Here is an 18,283-nt window from a genome sequence, read left to right as displayed (position 1 = left end):
TTTTTATTCTATTCCCTTGGTCTGTGTGTGTGTTTTTGTGCCAATACCATGCTGTCTTGATGATTACAGCTTTGTAGTAGAGACTAAAGTCTGGAATTGTGATGCTTTGGTTTTCTTTTTCAATATTATTTTGGCTCTTCGGGATCTTTTGTAGTTCCAGACAAATTTTAGGATTGTTTGTTCTAGCTTTGAGAAGAATGCCGGTACAATTTTGATTGGGATTGCATTGAATGTGTAGATAGCTTTGGGTAGATAGACACTTTTTTTTAATTTTTTTTTTTTAACGTTTTATTTATTTTTGAGACAGAGAGAGACAGAGCATGAGCAGGGGAGGGTCAGAGAGAGAGGGAGACACAGAATCCGAAACAGGCTCCAGGCTCTGAGCTGTCAGCCCAGAGCCCGATGTGGGGCTCGAACTCAGGGACCGCGAGATCATGACGTGAGCCGAAGTCAGATGCCCAACCGACTGAGCCACCCAGGCGCCCCTAGGATAGACATTTTAACAATATTTGTTCTTCTAATCAATCCATGAGCATGGAATGTTTTTCCATTTCTTTGTGTTCTCTTCAGTTCCCTTTATAAATTTTCTATAGTTTTCAACATACAGATCTTTTACATCTTTGGTTAGGTTTATTCCTAGGTATTTTATGGTTCTTGGTACAATTATAAATGGGATCATTTCTTGATTTCTCTTTCTGATATTTTATTATTGGTGTATAGAAATGCAACTGATTTCTGTACATTGATGTTATATCCTGCAACTTTGCTGAATTTATGTATCAGTTCTAGTAGCCTTTTGGTGAAGTCTTGTGGGTTTTCCATGCAGAGTATCATGTTGTCTGCAAAAAGTGAAAGTTTGACTTCTTTGCCAGTTTTGATGCCTTTTATTTCATTTTGTGTCTGATTGCTGATGCTAAGACTTCCAACACGATGTTAAACAAGAGTGGTGGGAGTGGACATCCCTGTCATGTTCCTGATTTCAGGGGGAAAGCTCTCAGTTTTTTTCCATCGAGGATGATGTTAGCTGTGGTGGGCTTTTCCTATATGACGTTTATGATGCTTAGGTATGTTCCTTCTATCCCAACGTTCTTGAGGGTTTTTATTAAAAAAGATGCTGAATTTTGTCAGATGCTTTTTCTGCGTCGATTGACAGGATCATATGGCTCTTATCCTTTATTTTATTAATGTGATGTATCACATTGATTGATATGCGAATATTGAACCAGCCCTGCAGTCCAGGAATGAATCCCACTTGATCATGGTGAATGATTCTTTTTATGTGCTGTTGAATTTGATTTACTAATATCTTGTTGAGAATTTTTGCATTCATGTTCATCAGGGATATTGGCCTGTAACTCTCCTTTTTTTGTGGGGTCTCTGTCTGGTTTGGGAATCAAGGTAATGCTGGCTTCATAGAATGAGTTCAGAAGCTTTCCTTCCTTTTCTATTTTTTGGAACAGCTTGAGAAGGATAGGTATTAACTGTGCTCTAAAAGTCTCATAGATCCCCAGGGAAGTCTTCTGCTCCTGGACTCTTATTTGTTGGGAGATTTTTGATAACTGATTCAATTTCTTTGCTGATTATGGGTCTGTTCAAGTTTTCTATTTCTTCCTGTTTGAGTTTTAGAAGTGTGTGTGTGCTTAGGAATTTGTCCATTTCTTCCAGGTTGTCCAGTTTGTTGGCATATAATTTTTCATAGTATTTCCTGATAATTGCTTGTATTTCTGTGAGATTGGTTGTGGTAAGTCGATTTTCATTTGTGATTTTATCTATTTGGATCCTCTCTCTTATCTTTTTGAGAAGTCTGGCTAGGGATTTATCAATTTTGTTTATTTTTTCAAAAAACCAACTCTTGGTTCCATTGATCTGCTCTACAGTTTTTTTTAGATTCTATATTGTTTATTTCTGCTCTGATCTTTATTATTTCTCTTCTTCTGCTGGGTTTGAGGTGTCTTTGCTACTCTGCTTCTGTTTCCTTTTGGTGTGCTAATAGATTTTGTATTTGGGATTTTTCTTGTTTCTTGAGATTGGCCTGGATTGCAATGTATTTTCCTCTCAGGACTGCCTTCACTGCATCCTAAAGCGTTTGGATTGTTGTATTTTCATTTTTGTTTGTTTCCATATATTTTTTAATTTCTTCTCTAATTGCCTGGTTGACCCATTCATTCTTTAGTAGAGTGGTCTTTAACCTCCATGCTTTTGGAGGTTTTCCAGACTTTTCGCTGTGGTTGATTTCAAGTTTCATAGCATTGTGGTCTGAAAGTGTGCATGGTGTGATCTCAATTCTTTTATACTTATGAAAGGCTGTTTTGTGACCCAGTATGTGATCTATCTTGGAGAATGTTCCATGTACACTCAAAAAGAAAGTATATTCTGTTGCTTTGGGATGCAGAGTTCTAAATATATCTGTCAAGTCCATCTGATCCAATGTATCATTCAGGGCCCTTGTTTCTTTATTGACCGTGTGTCTAGATGATTTATCCAATGTTGTAAGTGGAGTATTAAAGTCCCCTGCAATTACCACATTCTTATCAATAAGGTTGCTTATGTTTGTAATTGTTTTATATATTTGGAGGCTCCCATATTCAGCGCATAGACATTTATAATTGTTAGCTCTTCCTGCTGGATAGACCCTGTGATTATTATATAATGCCCTTCTTCATTTCTTGTTACAGCCTTTAAAGTCTAGTTTGTCTGATATAAGTATGGCTACTCCAGCTTTCTTTTGACTTCCAGTAGCATGATAGTTCTCCATCCCCTCACTTTCAATCTGAAGGTGTCCTCAGGTCTAAAATGAGTCTCTTGTAGACAGCAAATAGATGGGTCTTATGTTTTTATCCATTCTGATACCCTGTGTCTTTTGGTTGGAGCATTGAATCCATTTACATTCAGTGTTGTTATTGAAAGATATGGGTTTAGAGTCATTGTGATGTCTGTAGGTTTCATGCTTCTAGTGATGTCTCTGGTGCTTTGTGGTCCTTGCAACATTTCACTCACAGAATCCCCCTTAGGATCTCTTGTAGGCCTGGTTTAGTGGTGATGAATTCCTTTAGTTTTTGTTTGTTTGGGAAGACCTTTATCTCTCCTATTATTCTGACAGACTTGCTGGATAAAGAATTCTCGGCTGCAATATTTTTTTCTGTTCATCACATTGAAGATTTCCTGCCATTCCTTTCTGGCCTGCCAAGTTTCAGTAGATAGGTCTGCCACTAGTCTTATGGGTCTCCCTTTGTAAGTTACATCCCGTTTATCCCTAGCTGCTTTCAGAATTTTCTCTTTATCCCTGTATTTTGCCAGTTTCACTATGGTATGTCATGCAGAAGATTGATTCAAGTCACGTCTGAAGGGAGTTCTCTGTGCCTCTTGGATTTCAATGCCTTTTTCCTTCCCCTGATCAGGGAAGTTCTCAGCTATGATTTGTTCAAGTACACCTTCAGCCCCTTTCTCTCTCTTCTTCTTCTGGAATTCCTATGATATGGATGTTGTTCCATTTGATTGCATCACTTAGTTCTCTAATTCTCCCCTCACACTCCTGAATTTTTTTATCTCTCTTTTTCTCAGCTTCCTCTTTTTCCATCATTTAATCTACTACTTCACCTATTCTCTCCTCTGCCTCTTCAATCCGAGCTGTGGTCGCCTCCATTTTATTTTGCACCTCATTTATAGCATTTTTTAGCTCCTCATGACTATTTCTTAGTCCCTTGATCTCTGTAGCAATAGATTCTCTGCTGTCCTCTATGCTTTTTTCAAGCCCAGCAATTAATTTTATGACTATTATTCTAAATTCTTGTTCCGTTGTATTGCTTAAATGGTTTCTGATCATTTTGTTAGCTGTTGCTACTTCCTGGAGTTTCTTTTGAGGAAAATTCTTCTGTTTCGTCATTTTGGGTAGTCCCTTGGGTGGCTCTAAACTGCAGAGCACTTCCCCTGTACTGTCCAGGTAACTTGTGTTGGTGGGCAGAGCCGCAGTCAGACCTGATGTCTGCCCCAGTGCACTGCTGGGGCCACAATCAGACTGGTGTGTACCTTATTTTCTCCTCTCCCAGGGGTAGGACTCACTGTGGAGTGGTGTGGCCCCTGTCTGGGCTACTTGCACATGCCAGGCTTGTGGTGCTGCTTCGACGGGATCTGGTCTATTAGCCGGGGTGGATCCACAAGATGCACAGTGGTGGGAGGGGCAGGCTTAGCTCCCTTTGCCATCGGTGGTCCCCTGTGGGAGGGGCCTGTAGCACCAGGAGGGAGGCAGACCCGTGGGAAGGATGGATCCACAGAACCACAGCATTGGGTGTTTGTGCGGTGCAAGCAAGTTCGGTGAGGGGAACTGGTTCCCTTTGGGATTTCGGCTGGGGGATGGGAGAGGGAGATGGTGCTTGCCAGCACCTTTGTTCCCTGCCGAACTGAGCTCTGTCTTCCAGGGCTCAACACCTCTCCCTCCCGGTGTCCTGTCATCCTCCTGCTCTCCAAGCAGAGCTGTTGGCTTATAACATTCCAGATGTTAAGTCCCGCTGGCTCTCAGAACTCACACAGTCCGGCCCCTCCACTTTTGCAAGCCAGACTTCGGGGGCTCTGCCTTGGCAGGCAGGCTGCCCCTCCACCGCCCAGCTCCTTCCCACCAGTCCGTGTAGCGCGCATCGCCTCTCTGCTCTTCCATGGGCCACTTGTCTACGCTTGGCTCTGGAGAGTGTTGTGCTAGTCTTCTGGCAGTTTTCTGGGTTATTTAGGCAGATGTGGGTGGAATCTAAGCGCTCAGGACGTGGTGAGCCCAGTGTCCTCCTACACCACCATCTTCTAGAGTCAACTCCAGCTTCATCTTTTTCTATAATTTTATCTTCTATTTTACTTATTCTCCCCTCTGCCTTTTCAATCCTCACTGTCACCGCCTCTATTTTATTTTGAACCTCATTTACAGCATTTTTTAATTCATGACGATTTTTTAGTTTCTTGATCTATGCAGCAGTAGATTCTCTGCTGTCTTCTATGCTTTTTTCAAGACCAGCGATTAATCTTATGACTTACTCTAAATTCTTGTTCAGTTATATTGTTTATATCTGTTTTGATCAATTCCTTAGCTATTGCTACTTCCTGGAATTTCTTTTGAGGAAAATTCTTCCGTTTTGTCGTTTTGGCTAGTTTTCTGTACCTTACGTGTTTTAAAAGCTTGTTATATGTCCTGCATCTGTGAGCACTACTATATTAAAGAGGGGTCATACACTGTCCAGGGCCTGGCCCTTCAGGAGGTGTTTTTTGGAGTGTGTTACTTGCTCTCTGTTGTTGTGACTCTGATTGCTTTATCTCCCTACTTTTAGTGTTGTTTTGGACCCTGTACCAGGTGTGCTTTGATTTGTTTGTTAAAGTAGCTCTATGGCCCGCCAGGTTGTCCGGGCCCCTGGAGAAATCTCTGTCACTCTGCAGCCTGGACTCTTGGGGTTCAAAGTCCTTTGGCCTCAACACTGCTGTGTTTGAGGGATGAGGGAGCTTTGGGTCCCCCTATTTCTCCGCCATGTTGAATCTCTCCTCTTTGTGTGTTTTTAAACCTTCCATTGATGACTGTTGATTTCAAGCAACAGAGATCATTCTCCCATCTTCCATCAGCTCATCTGTATTTAGGGTAGTAGAAACATAAGTGGGGTTGGTTGGTATTTGTGTTATTTGAGTTACTAGCTGTAAAATGGAATAGTAGTATATCCTCTGGTAGTCTGAAAGGAAATACGCTATATTAATTTAAATTTTTTTTAATATTTTTACTTTCCCAGGTATGATACTTTATTACCTTTTTTGTTGTTAACTTCCAGGAGGATTTGTGATTGGTGGAATACTGTCCCCAGACACAGTACCATCTAAAAGGAAGGCAAAAGGAAACATTGGAAAAGTCAACAAATTAGCTAATAGGAAAAGGATCTGTCTTGATAATGATGAAAGAAGTATGAACTTATTCCTGAAAGTAACTTTTGGATTTTATTTTAAATAATAGTACGCTGGTGGGGCAACTGGGTGGCTCAGTTAGTTCAGTCTCTGACTCTTGATTTTGCTCAGGTCATAATCTCAAGGCTGACAATGCAGAATCTGCTTAGGATTCTTTCTCTTGCTCTCTCTGCCACTCCCCTGCTTGTGCTCTCTCTCTCAAAATAAATAAATAAACATTAAAAATAAGTAGTGCTCTGAGAGGTAGCTCTTTATAAATTTTGAAATTTATTTCTAAAACCTTTAGATATAATAGTTTAGGGTGAATTCACTTTTTTTCTTCTCTCTTTTCTATTAAGTTTTTTGTTTAATTCCAGTGTAGTTAACATATAGTATTATATTAGTTTCACGTGTACAATATAGTGATTCAGCAATTCTATACATCATTATTCAGTGCTCATTATAAGTGTACTCTTAATCCCCTTCACATATTTCACCAAGCCCCTCTCCCACCTCCCCTCTGATATGCTTCATTTTAAATGAGTACCCTCAGTTAAAGTTTTTTTTTTTAACGACTTTTTTACTTGAAGCATACTTCAGAATACATGGTTCTAAAAGATGTATTTAAAATAGAATACACATTTTCTTCAAGTACACACAGAAGAATCCCCTATTAAAATCACATGAAAAGAAATATGATGAATATTGCAAATTTAAGAAGACTGAAATCATATCAAGTATATTTTCCAACCATAGTGGTATAAAACTGAAGATTAACAATAAAATAAAGCTAGAGAATCTACAGTGTAAATATTAAATATTTAATACATAAATATTAACACACTACTCCACAAGATTGGACCAGATAAGAAATCAAACACAAAACTTGTCGTTACTTTCAATGTTATTGTTTAATCTGGTCTCTATTTTATTTACTTCTGATATTTATTTATTTATTTATTTATTTATTTATTTATTTATTTATAATTTTTGTTTTTTTCCTTCCTTTACTAAATTTCAGCTAAGTCTTTTCTTTTACTGGTCCCTTGTGGTGTAATGTGAAGTTGTTTATTTGAAATTTTCTTAATACAAGCATTTATAACCATAAATTTCACTCTTAACATCTGCTTTTGCTGCATTCCATGAGTTTTGGAATATTGTATTATTTATTTTATTTTATTTTATTTCCTCCCCTCCCCTCCCCTCCCCTCCCCTCCCCTCCCCTCCCCTCCCCTCTCATTGTGGGGCTTGAACCCACAACCCTGAGATCAAGAGTCACACAATGCCCCATGTTTTTCTTTTATTTTGAATTTACTTTTTAGCGTCCACTTTTGTCAAGATTTTGGAAATAACGCAGATTTTGTTCTTTAAAAAAAATCATTAATGGCATAATATAAAGCATTTCTTCATGAGTAAATTGCTTTTCACTGAAACTGCCCTTTCCTGTGCTCAAACTATGATTAAAATAGATATTTTAGGGGTGTCTGGGTGGCTCAGTCAGTAAGCATCTGACTCTTGAACTCAGGTCTTAATCTCAGGGTCATGAGTTCAACTCTGTTGTAGCCTACTTCAATACAAATAAAATGAAATAGATATTTCAATAAATTTTTTTCTGAAGTGTATTACATACTTCAGCTCTCTTAAAGGATATTCAGTATGCCATATAACTTCTTGATGACGCAAGAGTATCAAGAGTTGTCAAATCAAGCTTACAAAAATAAATTTAGTATGTTTGCTTCCATACTAAATCATTGTGGTTTTTGAATTTTTCTTTATCAGAGTGGTCATTTATAAATAGGAAAATTGGAAGAGAGTGTTATGCCTCTGGCAATTTTTTTTTGCGTTTGGTTTGTAGCTATATTTCATACTAGACTTATTTTTAATTGAGAAGAATTATTTAACTAGTTTCTATTTCAATGATACTTCTTTTGCAGAGAATAAATTCATGGTAAATCTGAATGTACCTTTGGGAGATCCATTGCAACCAACAAGGGTAAAGGACCCAGAAACAAGAGAGGTGATTCTCATGGGTAAGATTAGAGATGATACTGAAAATGCTTAATTTAACAGCTAGTAAGGGCAAACTGCTGGCTGGATGACTAGCCTATCTACTTTTTCTTTTTCTTCCCAGCTGTTTCAGAGCCAAAGTCCAGTAGGGTATGTAATTCCAATAAGCAGCCTGTGTGAAGACTACTCTGGAGGAGCATTGATACCAAACAACATCTAGAGGGCACATAACACAATGCATTTATACTCTGGGTTGCAAGTGCTATCATTAGGAGTGTTGCCTCCCTGGTAGGGTATAGGTCTTCTTTGATCAAGAGGACACATGGGGACAAGGGCTTTTTATGGGTAATTGTTGCAATTTAGCTGGTAGATCCCAGGATACCCCCTTACTGTGAGACCAGACAGGGACTGTGGGCAGGATTTAGACAGCCTTATGGGTCATGCATACCAAAAATAATACCTGGGATATCAGACCTTTAGGATGATGACTAGCAAGGACACTGATCTGCCACACAAATGCCAGGTTTAAGTTGAAGGTCAGCACAGGGTCCTAGAAGCCTCCTGTTGTATCTAGTAGGCATTAAAAGTACAGTGCCTGGGACACCATGATTGGTTCCAAAGGAGGGGCTATAGTGCGAGAAGGGCAAGTAGGGGACACTCAGCTGTTTAGCAACTAGGCAGTATTTACATACAGGAAATATTTAGATGTTTTAACTGTTTTGACAGTACCAGTAAGTACTGAGGACTGTTTATCCTAAGTCAGAGGACAAATAGGTCAAGTCAGAGAGGTAGTAATGGTATTTTCACTTAAAATTTTGGCTGTGAAGTAAGTTCCATTTGACATCTTAAGTAGTACAGTTATTTTTATAATCAGATTGTTTATTTGGCAACAGGTAGAAGTACAGAAAATTTTGTTTAGTGTAGTATCTTAAAACATTTGCTGTTTAGGTTCGAAAAGTAGTGAGTTTGTCAGGAGTTCATTGCTTTTTATCTGTTTCTTGCATCTATGTATTTTCTATGTCCTATAACCTGTGAGATTACTAACATTACCAAAAATCCAAGGAAACAAGCCGATGATGAAGAATATATTAACTATATATTTGGCAAGGTTTATAAGTAAAAGGGAAATTGAAGAGTGAGGTAGTTATTTTTGAGCATCTATTAGAACTCTTGCTTCACATGACAGAAATCTTGCTATTTAATAATCAGTCAGGCAAGCACAAAATCTGTTGTTATGACGATACATTTGTTAATTGTGGGCTTTGTTAAACTTTTTAAAGATATGGAATTCTACCTTGTGTCCTAGCTAATTTTGTTTTCTGAGCTATCATAGAAATAATAATAATACTGCCACTATTATCATTAATATCCAAGGCTTATCTAATGCTTATTTTGTGCCAGGCCGTGTTTTAAATACCTTATACACATTAATTCATTTGATAGTCACAGCTCTAACATAGATGAACTGTTGTCTCATTTTATAGAAAAGGAAGCAGGCACAGGGTGAGAAATAACTTGCCTGGTCACACAGCTTATAAGGCAGACAAAATTCTACCTCTACCATTTTATTTAGCTCGAGTAAATGAGGTTTATATCTAGAAATAACTCTCTTGTATACATGTGTGTATATGTTCTATCATTGATCATTATTATTGCTATTGCTTTATATTTATAGTAGTGTTTTTCCCTTAGATCTTTTAAGGCCACGAGATACATATCAGTTTTTTGTTGAGCATGGTGAATTGAAAGTATATAAAACACTGGATACACCCATTTTTTCGATGGGAAAATTGATATTAGGACCACATCAAGAAAAGGGAAAACAGCATGTTGGCTCAGATATATTGGTAAGTGTATTTCTCCATATATTTATGTTTGGGTATAACTCTCATTTATTGGACTTGATGAGGCATTAAAAATACTGTTTTCTCAGAAATGAAATTACTATAGTGTATGAGAATTTTTTTTATTTGTTAAGTCTTTTTAGAGTTGGTCAACCAATGGTTATTTAAAAGTACTTATTCTGTACATAGCACTGTAACTTCAAACTTCAAAAATTCCGACGTTTCTTTACTTAAAAGAATCTTAGAATATATCTAGGTTTGCAGACAAATCAGTAAAGCCAGTGAAAATTAAGCCTAAATCTCGTTTCTCAGATCATGTAGTTTAGCAACAATGAGGTTTTAAAAGTCTTCTTCAGAATCATGTAATTAGCAGTAGACGGAGGACTAGAAGCTAGTTACTTCAGTAAGTACTAAATAATGTATTACTGTATATGGCAGTATTACTGGCTGAAATTATAATGAGATGGCAAGGTGGGTCAGTCTCTGCCTCTGTCTCTTACTGGAGATACACACCCCTACACCACTGATGTGAGATACATATATTTGCACATTTTGAATTTGAAAATTACAGAATTTGAAAATCACCAAATTTTAAGAATAGTAGTATTTTACTGACATTTAAAAAACGTTATGTCTGAGGCACATTTTTCAGTAAGTAGCGTTTCAGGAACTTGTGGTATCATGGGTTAGTAGAGTATTGTGTTCAAAACAATTATTTTTACTGACAAAATTGAAGTAAACTCAAGAAGGAAAAAAAGAAAGAACATGCGGGCCCTTGAATTTGTATTAACAAAGAAGGGCAATTTGAGACAAGGAAAGAAGTTACACATGAGAGTAAAAGAGTAATTCATTATTACATTAGTATAAGTAGAATCCAGATTTAAAATGCTTTAATTTTTTTTTTAATTTATTTATTTACTTATTTTGAGAGAGCACACACAGGTGCTCATGAGTGGGGGAGGGCAGAGAGAGAGAGAGGGAGACAGAGAATCCCAAGCAGTCAGCACAAAGCCTGATAAAGGGCTCAGACTCACAAACCGTGACATCATGACCTGACCCGAAACCAGAAGTTGGACGTTTAACCAACTGAGCCACCTAGGCGCCCCAGATTTAAAATACTTTAAGATATACTTTAAGCCAATCTTAAAATGTTATTGATCTTCAGGTGCTATTAAAGGAGTAAAAGTAACGCATTTAACTGAAGTAATAATTCCTGTATAATCGTTAAAGAACAATTAATTAGATAAGCATTGTGCAATACTATCATTGAAATAATAGCACTTACCTATTAAATTGTAATGCCATTATTATACAAAAGAAAATTTGAGTAGTGAATGTTTTGTAAGTATTTAACCTGGCCACTATTCAAAGGAATCCACGTTAGAAACGTGGATATTTTATATTTACTGAACTAGTAGAAATTATTGGAAAGATAATTGTATTCTTTGACCTATGAATCTCATTTCAGAATATTTTCCTAAGAACATAATTTAAAGGTTAGGGAAGCTGGACATATGTAGGTATTTATTGTAACATTGATAGTAATTGCAAAAATTAGACACAGTTGAAATGTCCTGCAGGAAGAAATGGTTATATTTTATATTTTGACCTAATAAGATAAACCATTATATGATACTAAGCAGTTATATAGCACTTAGATGTTCCATGTACTCTACTAAGTATTTTTATATCAGTTTAGACATATTATTTTAAAGAATAGCCATATAAGAAGACCTTTAGGATAAATATTTAAGCAAATTTTTATAAAATAGAGAGTTCCCTATTTTACTGTGACTAGAATTTAAAAATGAAATTGAAGGAACTGTAGAAAAATAACATGTTATTAGGTTATTATAGTTGATTTTTATTTCTTTGAAATATTGTCTTTAACGGTTTTTAATGAAAATGAGTTAGTTTTTTTTCTTGATAACAAGGAGAATAGTTTTACATTTTTTGTTTAAACATGAAGCACACTTTTATTTTTTTAAATTTTTTTAAGTTTATTTTTATTTTTATATTTTTAACGTTTATTTATTTTTTGAGACAGAGAGAGAGACAGAGCATGAATGGGGGGAGGGTCAGAGAGAGGGAGACACAGAATCCGAAACAGGCTCCAGGCTCTGAGCTGTCAGCACAGAGCCTGACGTGGGGCTTGAACTCACGGACCACGAGATCATGACCTGAGCCGAAGTCGGCCGCTTAACCTACTGAGCCACCCAGGCGCCCCAAGTTTATTTATTTTTGAGAGAGGGAGAGAATGTCAAGCAGGCTTAGCACAGTCAGCTCAGAGCCCAATGCGGGGCTCGATCTTACGAGCTGTGAGATCATGACCTGAGCTGAAATTGAGAGTTGGCTAACAAACTGAGCCACCCAGGTGCCCAAAACATGAAGCGTGCTTTTCAATATATGCTTTTGAGAAACAAAAGGGACCAGATGGAGAACCAGCATAGGGCATTAACTCTTTCCTTCAGACTCAATGTTAAAGAATCTCTATGAGAGGGACATGATAGCAGTAGTAGATTTGTTAAAATCAAACCACAGAAGAATTAACAGATTAACTATAGGAGTTGGTTGTGGAGCTCTCCCAGAAGACAAGAAGAGATTAAGAAATGGAAAATATAAAAGTGAAGCGATGTGGGGAACAGAAAAAAAAATAGAAGAGAGATAAAAGCACAAATGAGTGAAGGGTAGAAATATTTGAAAAATTAGACAATAAATGTTCCAGAACTGAAAAACAGAAAAGTGAGAGCAACACACTTAAGGGAACCAGAGTTCCTTAGAGAAATGTCTGAATGCAGGCCTGGGGCTGAGGTTGAAATATTTTGGTCATACCTATGGGCAGACTTAACCAAAGACCATTAGAATTGGGTCATAAGGTCACAGGATCCCAACTTGAAGATGCTTTCATTGGACAAAGATGTGAAAGCTTGAGTATCAATAAAAATAACTTAAGTGAATTGATACACATCTGTTATATCTAAATTCATGAATTTTAAAGACAGCTACAAAAAGAAAAACTAATTCACCATTGTTGGAGAATTCTAGGAAGCTAACTCATTTTGACAACAAATATGGTAAATAAAGGGAAAGAATCAAACATTTATTCTGCCCTTTTCATATAAACCGTACTATTATGTAACCAAATAGATATGAGGCAAAATTTGTTCTCTTAGAAATATTCCAATTAATACATGAGGAAGAAGTGTTAGAATGAAATATTACCATTTTGCAACCCCTGAGAAACTGTTGGATCTATCTAGATATGGAGCATCAGTCTCTGCTAACATCTGAAAAAAAGGACAGCCAGACATTATGTGCCTCCTCATGGAAGAATACAGCAATATGTATGAAATAGTCTTGTCTCTTCCATCCCCTTAAAAAAAATTAACAACAACAAAAATACCTGAATTTGATCCAACTACCAGTATAGGAAATAAAGAATAGATGACCTTTCAAATGACCCCCTCGGAGTGTAATGAGCAAAATTCAGCTGTGCAGAGGTTTTTACAACAAACTTTGCTGCTCGATTTCTTTAATAAATACATTGCAAGAAATAAAAAAGAACCAAGTAGAACCTATAGATCAGGGTTTCTCAACCCTGACACTATTGACATTTTAGACCAGATAATTATTTGTTGTAGGGGCTTTCTGTGCACTGTGGGATGTTTAGAAGCATCCCTGGCCTCTACCAAATAGACTCTAGTAGTACTTCTCTAATTGTAAGAAACAGAAATGTTCCCAAATATTGCCTGTTGTGTCCTGAAATTGAGAAATCATCCCCAAATTGAGAGCCACTATAGTGATTTAAGTGATTTAAGAGGATAAGTAAACTCTTCAAAACACATTTAAGAGACAATTGGAAATTGTAATACAGACTGGGTATGTGATATTAAATATTCATGTTTAGGTGTGATAATGCTGTTGTAGTCGTGTTTTTAAAAAAGCACCTTGAGGTGTACCTGGCTGGCTTAGTTGGCAGAGGCTGCAACTCTTAATATCAGGGTTGTGAGTTTGAGCCCTACTTTGAATGTGGGGATTACTGAAAAAAATAAACAAGACTTTAAAAAATACATAAAATAAAAAAGCACCTTGATTTTTTAGTACACGCTGAAATATTTATAGATGGGTTTATGATGCTGGGGTATTATTGCAAAATAATATGGAATGGGGGAAGTAAAGAGACTGAACAGGGAAGGTTGTTGGTGTTAGATACTCATGGTAGTTCAACATTCTATTTTTGTGTATTTCAAAAGACTTCTTAATAAAATGACAGAAATGAGGAGTTGTGCTTAGAGAGCCAAACTGAATAGGTAAGAAAAAAAAAAACCACCTAGAAATATATGCTTGACGTTCTGGGTAGTATGTTTGTTGCCTTTCGTTTTTTAAATTGGGACAAATTTTTTTAGATGTAATAAAAATTTTTTTAAATTAAATTATAAAAGTACCTTTGGAACCATTACAAGAGCTTTTTTCCCATTTAGGGAGTTAGTATATCATATTAAGAGCATGCATTCTGGAATCAAAGTGCCTGAGTTCAAACTCAGCTCTGCCATTTACATTGTGAACTTGGGAAATTACACCCCTCTGTTGCCTCTATTTCTTCATTTGTATAAAGCTATTAAAATAGTACCTGTCTCACTGGTAAGTACATACATTAAATGAATATAAATTAAGTGATCAGAACAGTGGCTGGCAAGGAGTAAGTGCTAAATAAGTGCTAGCTGCTATTTTTCTGGTATTTTAGGCTCATTTTACAAAGAATTAAGAAAAAAAAGGAGGAGGAAGAGGAGGAATAATTCTCAGAATGTTTTTGATTGCTAAATCTCAAAATCTGAATCTCATTGTTTGAAGGCTTTATGTTGTTTTAGTTGCCAAAAAACAGATCATTGCCAGGATGCTACGTATACATAAATATAAAAATTGCCATGTTTGAATATGGAAGCCTGTACGACTGAGAGTTGGTTTTATCCTTTTACTTTCTTAATGTTGATACTTATTTAAATGTATCATTTGTTTGGTTTGTTTTTGCTCTCTCTTTGGTTTGTCAGTTTGAATTACATGTCCCGAGCATGTAACCTTCAAGGAGGTGTATATAAAACCTAGCTGTTTTTCTAGTATACTAAAGTGATCTTATTTACAGTGGTTCTGAATTTTCATAAGCTGGTAAAAAATAAGAACAAAAGAAATTTCTTCCCATGTTAATTTTCTATTGCTGATTTAACAAATTAGTATAGTTCCAGTGGCTTAAAACAACACCCATTTATTATCTCATAGTTATATAGGTTAGAATTCTTCTATTTTTAAATGTTTATTTATTTTGAGAGAGAGAACGGGGTAGAAAATCCTAAGCAGGCTCTGTGCTGACAGTGCAGAGCCAGACATGGGGCTCAAACCCACAAACTGTGAGACCATAATCTGAGCCAAGATCAAGAGTCAGAAGCTCAACCAACTGAGCCACCTGGGCGCCCCTATAGGTTAGAATTTTGGTGAGCTTGGCTGAGTATTCCGTTTAGAGTATCACAAGGCTGGAATTAAGATGTTGGGAGCCCTGTATTCTTTTCTGGAGGCTCTTAGGATGAATTTGCTTTCAGGTTCGTTCAGGTTGTTGGCAGAAATCAGTTCCACATGGTTGTAGGACTGAGGCTCCCATTTCCTTGCTGGCTCTTGGTCAGAATGTCATTCTTAGCTTCTAGAAGTAGCTTCTATTTCTTGGCTCATGGCCCTCTTATCTTCAGTGCCAGCAGTCTGTGTCTTTAACATGCTTTGAATTTCTCTGTCTTCTCCTCTCCTTCATCTCTCTTCTGCTTCCAGCAGAAGCACTTCTCCACTTTTAAGAGGTTTGTGTGATTAGAATGGGCCCAACTAGATAATCCAGGCTTATTTTATTTTTTTAGAAGATATATATATATATTTTTTTAACGTTTATTTATTTTTGAGACAGAGAGAGACAGAGCATGAATGGGGGAGGGTCACAGAGAGAGGGAGACACAGAATCCGAAACAGGCTCCAGGCTCTGAGCTGTCAGCACAGAGCCCGACGCGGGACTTGAACCCACGGACCGTGAGATCATGACCTGAGCCGAAGTCGGATGCTTAACCGACTGAGCCACCCAGGCGCTCCTAATCCAGGCTTATTTATCTCCCCATCTCAAGGTCCCTTTTGCCATGTAACAAAACAAGTTCTGAAGATGAGAGTGTGGACATCTTTGGAGGGCCATTTTTCTGCTCTTTCTTAAAGGAAATGTTTCCTTTAAGTTTCATTACAGTGAGTGAGTTGTGGTGGTTCAATTTGAAATGAAATTTTAATTTTTAATTTTACAGGTTTTTTATGTTAACTTTGGTGACCTTTTATGTACCTTACATGAAACACCTTATATAATAACAACTGGGGATTCATTCTATGTTCCTTCAGGTAAGAATAATTAAATACATTTTCTTTCATATAGTTAAATATTTATATAGTTGCTCATGAGCACCATGCAAATGGAAGCCACAGTGGTCAAAATGAAACTGTTGTGTGACTGATGCCAGAGAAGTTTGATACATATTTTAATTTTATCATTAGGTAAGTATGTTAGTATTTGGTTACCTGAAAATTGAACAGGAGTTGTTTGTTACTAAAGGTAAAAATATTTAGTTAGAAGATATGTTGTGTCCAATGTAGGAGGAAAATTATTTCTCCTGTATTATCTCTGAGACATTATGTAGTCAAACAATTTTTAGTAGGTTATTTTCAGCATACAGAATAGTGTGTTTCATTAGCTGTTGAAGAGCACAAGCCTTTGGAAAGAGGACTTTTAATTTGTTCTTTTGTTTATTCATCATTCAATGAAGGTGACTGAAAGTCTCTCAAACATTGCTCTTAAGAGTGGGATACATAAGAGGGGCGCCTGGGTGGCGCAGTCGGTTAAGCGTCCGACTTCAGCCAGGTCACGATCTTGCGGTCCGTGAGTTCGAGCCCCGCGTCAGGCTCTGGGCTGATGGCTCGGAGCCTGGAGCCTGTTTCCGATTCTGTGTCTCCCTCTCTCTCTGCCCCTCCCCCATTCATGCTCTGTCTCTCTCTGTCCCAAAAATAAATTAAAAACGTTGAAAAAAAAATTAAAAAAAAAAAAAAAAAAAAAAAAAAAAAAAGAGTGGGATACATAAGTGAACCAAATAGGGAAAAATCCCTGTCCTCATGGAGCTTACGTTCTAATGAAAGGAGACAGTAATAGTAGCAGTGTTTATACAGTCTTTAGTATGTACCAGCACTGTTGTGAACACTTTATTTATTATAACTCAGTTAATCCTAATATGTATCAACTTCTAATATATAGAAAGTCACAGTGTGTCACAGTATTGTACTCACTGCTATAAACCTGCCTTATATGTGTGGCTATTCTATATTTTACTTCTGTTGTTATTTATAATTAAGAGAAGCATTTGCTCTTTTTAAACTTTGAGATTCTATTTTACCTTTTATAATTACTTTTATATGCATATATCTGGTTTAGGGGAATCTACAGCAGTTTCAATGAACTAATAACAGTTGAATTCAGAGAAAAATTTCCTCTTCCTTCACCCTTGTCTGATTCATCTTTGCATTTAGAATGATCAGAATGATGTAAAATTTTCACTTTTTCAAACCTTATCTGGATTACAGGTGATGGTTAACTCTTGGATTTTTTTAGTTCATGGAATTAAATAAGACTTACTTTAGATGAATTTATCTTCAAAAAAAATTGGTAGTATATAGTTTTTAACTGCCTTAGTGATAGCTAAACATTTAATCAAAAGGAAATAATTTCTATGGAAATAACTGTTTTTTTTTTCTTACTGCTTTACTTCTAGGTAATTATTACAACATCAAAAATCTCCTGAATGAGGAAAGTATTCTTCTTTTTACTCAGATAAAAAGATGAAAGATGAAGCAAAGTTTAAATAAGTGTGTGTGTGTGTGTGTGTGTGTGTGTGTACACACATATACACATATATGTATAAAACAGTTTGTGCAGTTGAGACATTTATCTTTGTAATTATTTGTGATGTTTTAAAATAAAAGTTTTATTCAATTTTGTGTTCTTCTATTTGATAAACATTTCAAACTCCCATATGTGTCTTCTACTTTTTCCACAAATGTACCCCATAGGCCTGTATTGATACCCACACTCATAGTATTTTAATAACATGAAAAGAATACCAAAATCACTGCTCTCATGGTGAAATATAGGACATACCTATTTTAGAAGAGATTTGATTAATATATTCATTCATTTAAAAATCTTTTCCAAATGTTAGTGTTAAGTGACGAATCCAGTAATAGGAACTGTGGTATATATATCACTAGTACATCTGAATTACTTTCCTAAGGCTTTGTAAGAAAATAGTACAAACTGGTGGCTTAAAAACAAAAATGTATTTCCTCAATTCTGTAGGCTAGAAATCTGAAATCAGAATGTTGGCAGGGCCATGTTCTCTCTGAAATCTTTAGGTTTCACAATAATGTTTCTGCTTAGAATTCCTCTTTCTATTAAAAGGATAGTCAGGGGGTGC

At 36.5% G+C, this 18,283-nt stretch overlaps 1 protein-coding gene across 4 annotated transcripts in view; it reads left to right on the top strand.

Moving 5' to 3' along the window:
• The window catches only part of CENPC (centromere protein C), an 81,273-nt gene extending 63,471 nt beyond the window's left edge, over window positions 1–17,802 (top strand). For 2 of the 4 annotated variants that reach the window (XM_060654951.3, XM_060654950.3), the window contains 5 exons: window positions 5,793–5,921; window positions 7,836–7,931; window positions 9,601–9,755; window positions 16,073–16,163; window positions 17,582–17,802. In XM_060654951.3, coding sequence (XP_060510934.3) covers window positions 5,793–5,921; window positions 7,836–7,931; window positions 9,601–9,755; window positions 16,073–16,163; window positions 17,582–17,652 — 542 coding nt within the window. In that variant the 3' untranslated portion in view covers window positions 17,653–17,802. Of the gene's footprint in view, window positions 1–5,792; window positions 5,942–7,835; window positions 7,932–9,600; window positions 9,756–16,072; window positions 16,164–17,581 lie in introns of those variants that run through there. The other 2 variants (XM_060654952.3, XR_009616367.3) reach the window with 2 other exon arrangements.
• The last annotated feature ends 481 nt before the right edge of the window (window positions 17,803–18,283 follow it).

Source organism: Panthera onca, chromosome B1, assembly GCF_046562875.1.
Source record: "Panthera onca isolate mPanOnc1 chromosome B1, mPanOnc1 haplotype 2, whole genome shotgun sequence".
In the NCBI taxonomy this organism is placed as follows: Eukaryota; Metazoa; Chordata; class Mammalia; order Carnivora; family Felidae; genus Panthera; species Panthera onca.
Note: the sequence above shows the minus strand (reverse complement) of the source record. Positions and strands in the feature narration are given on the sequence as shown.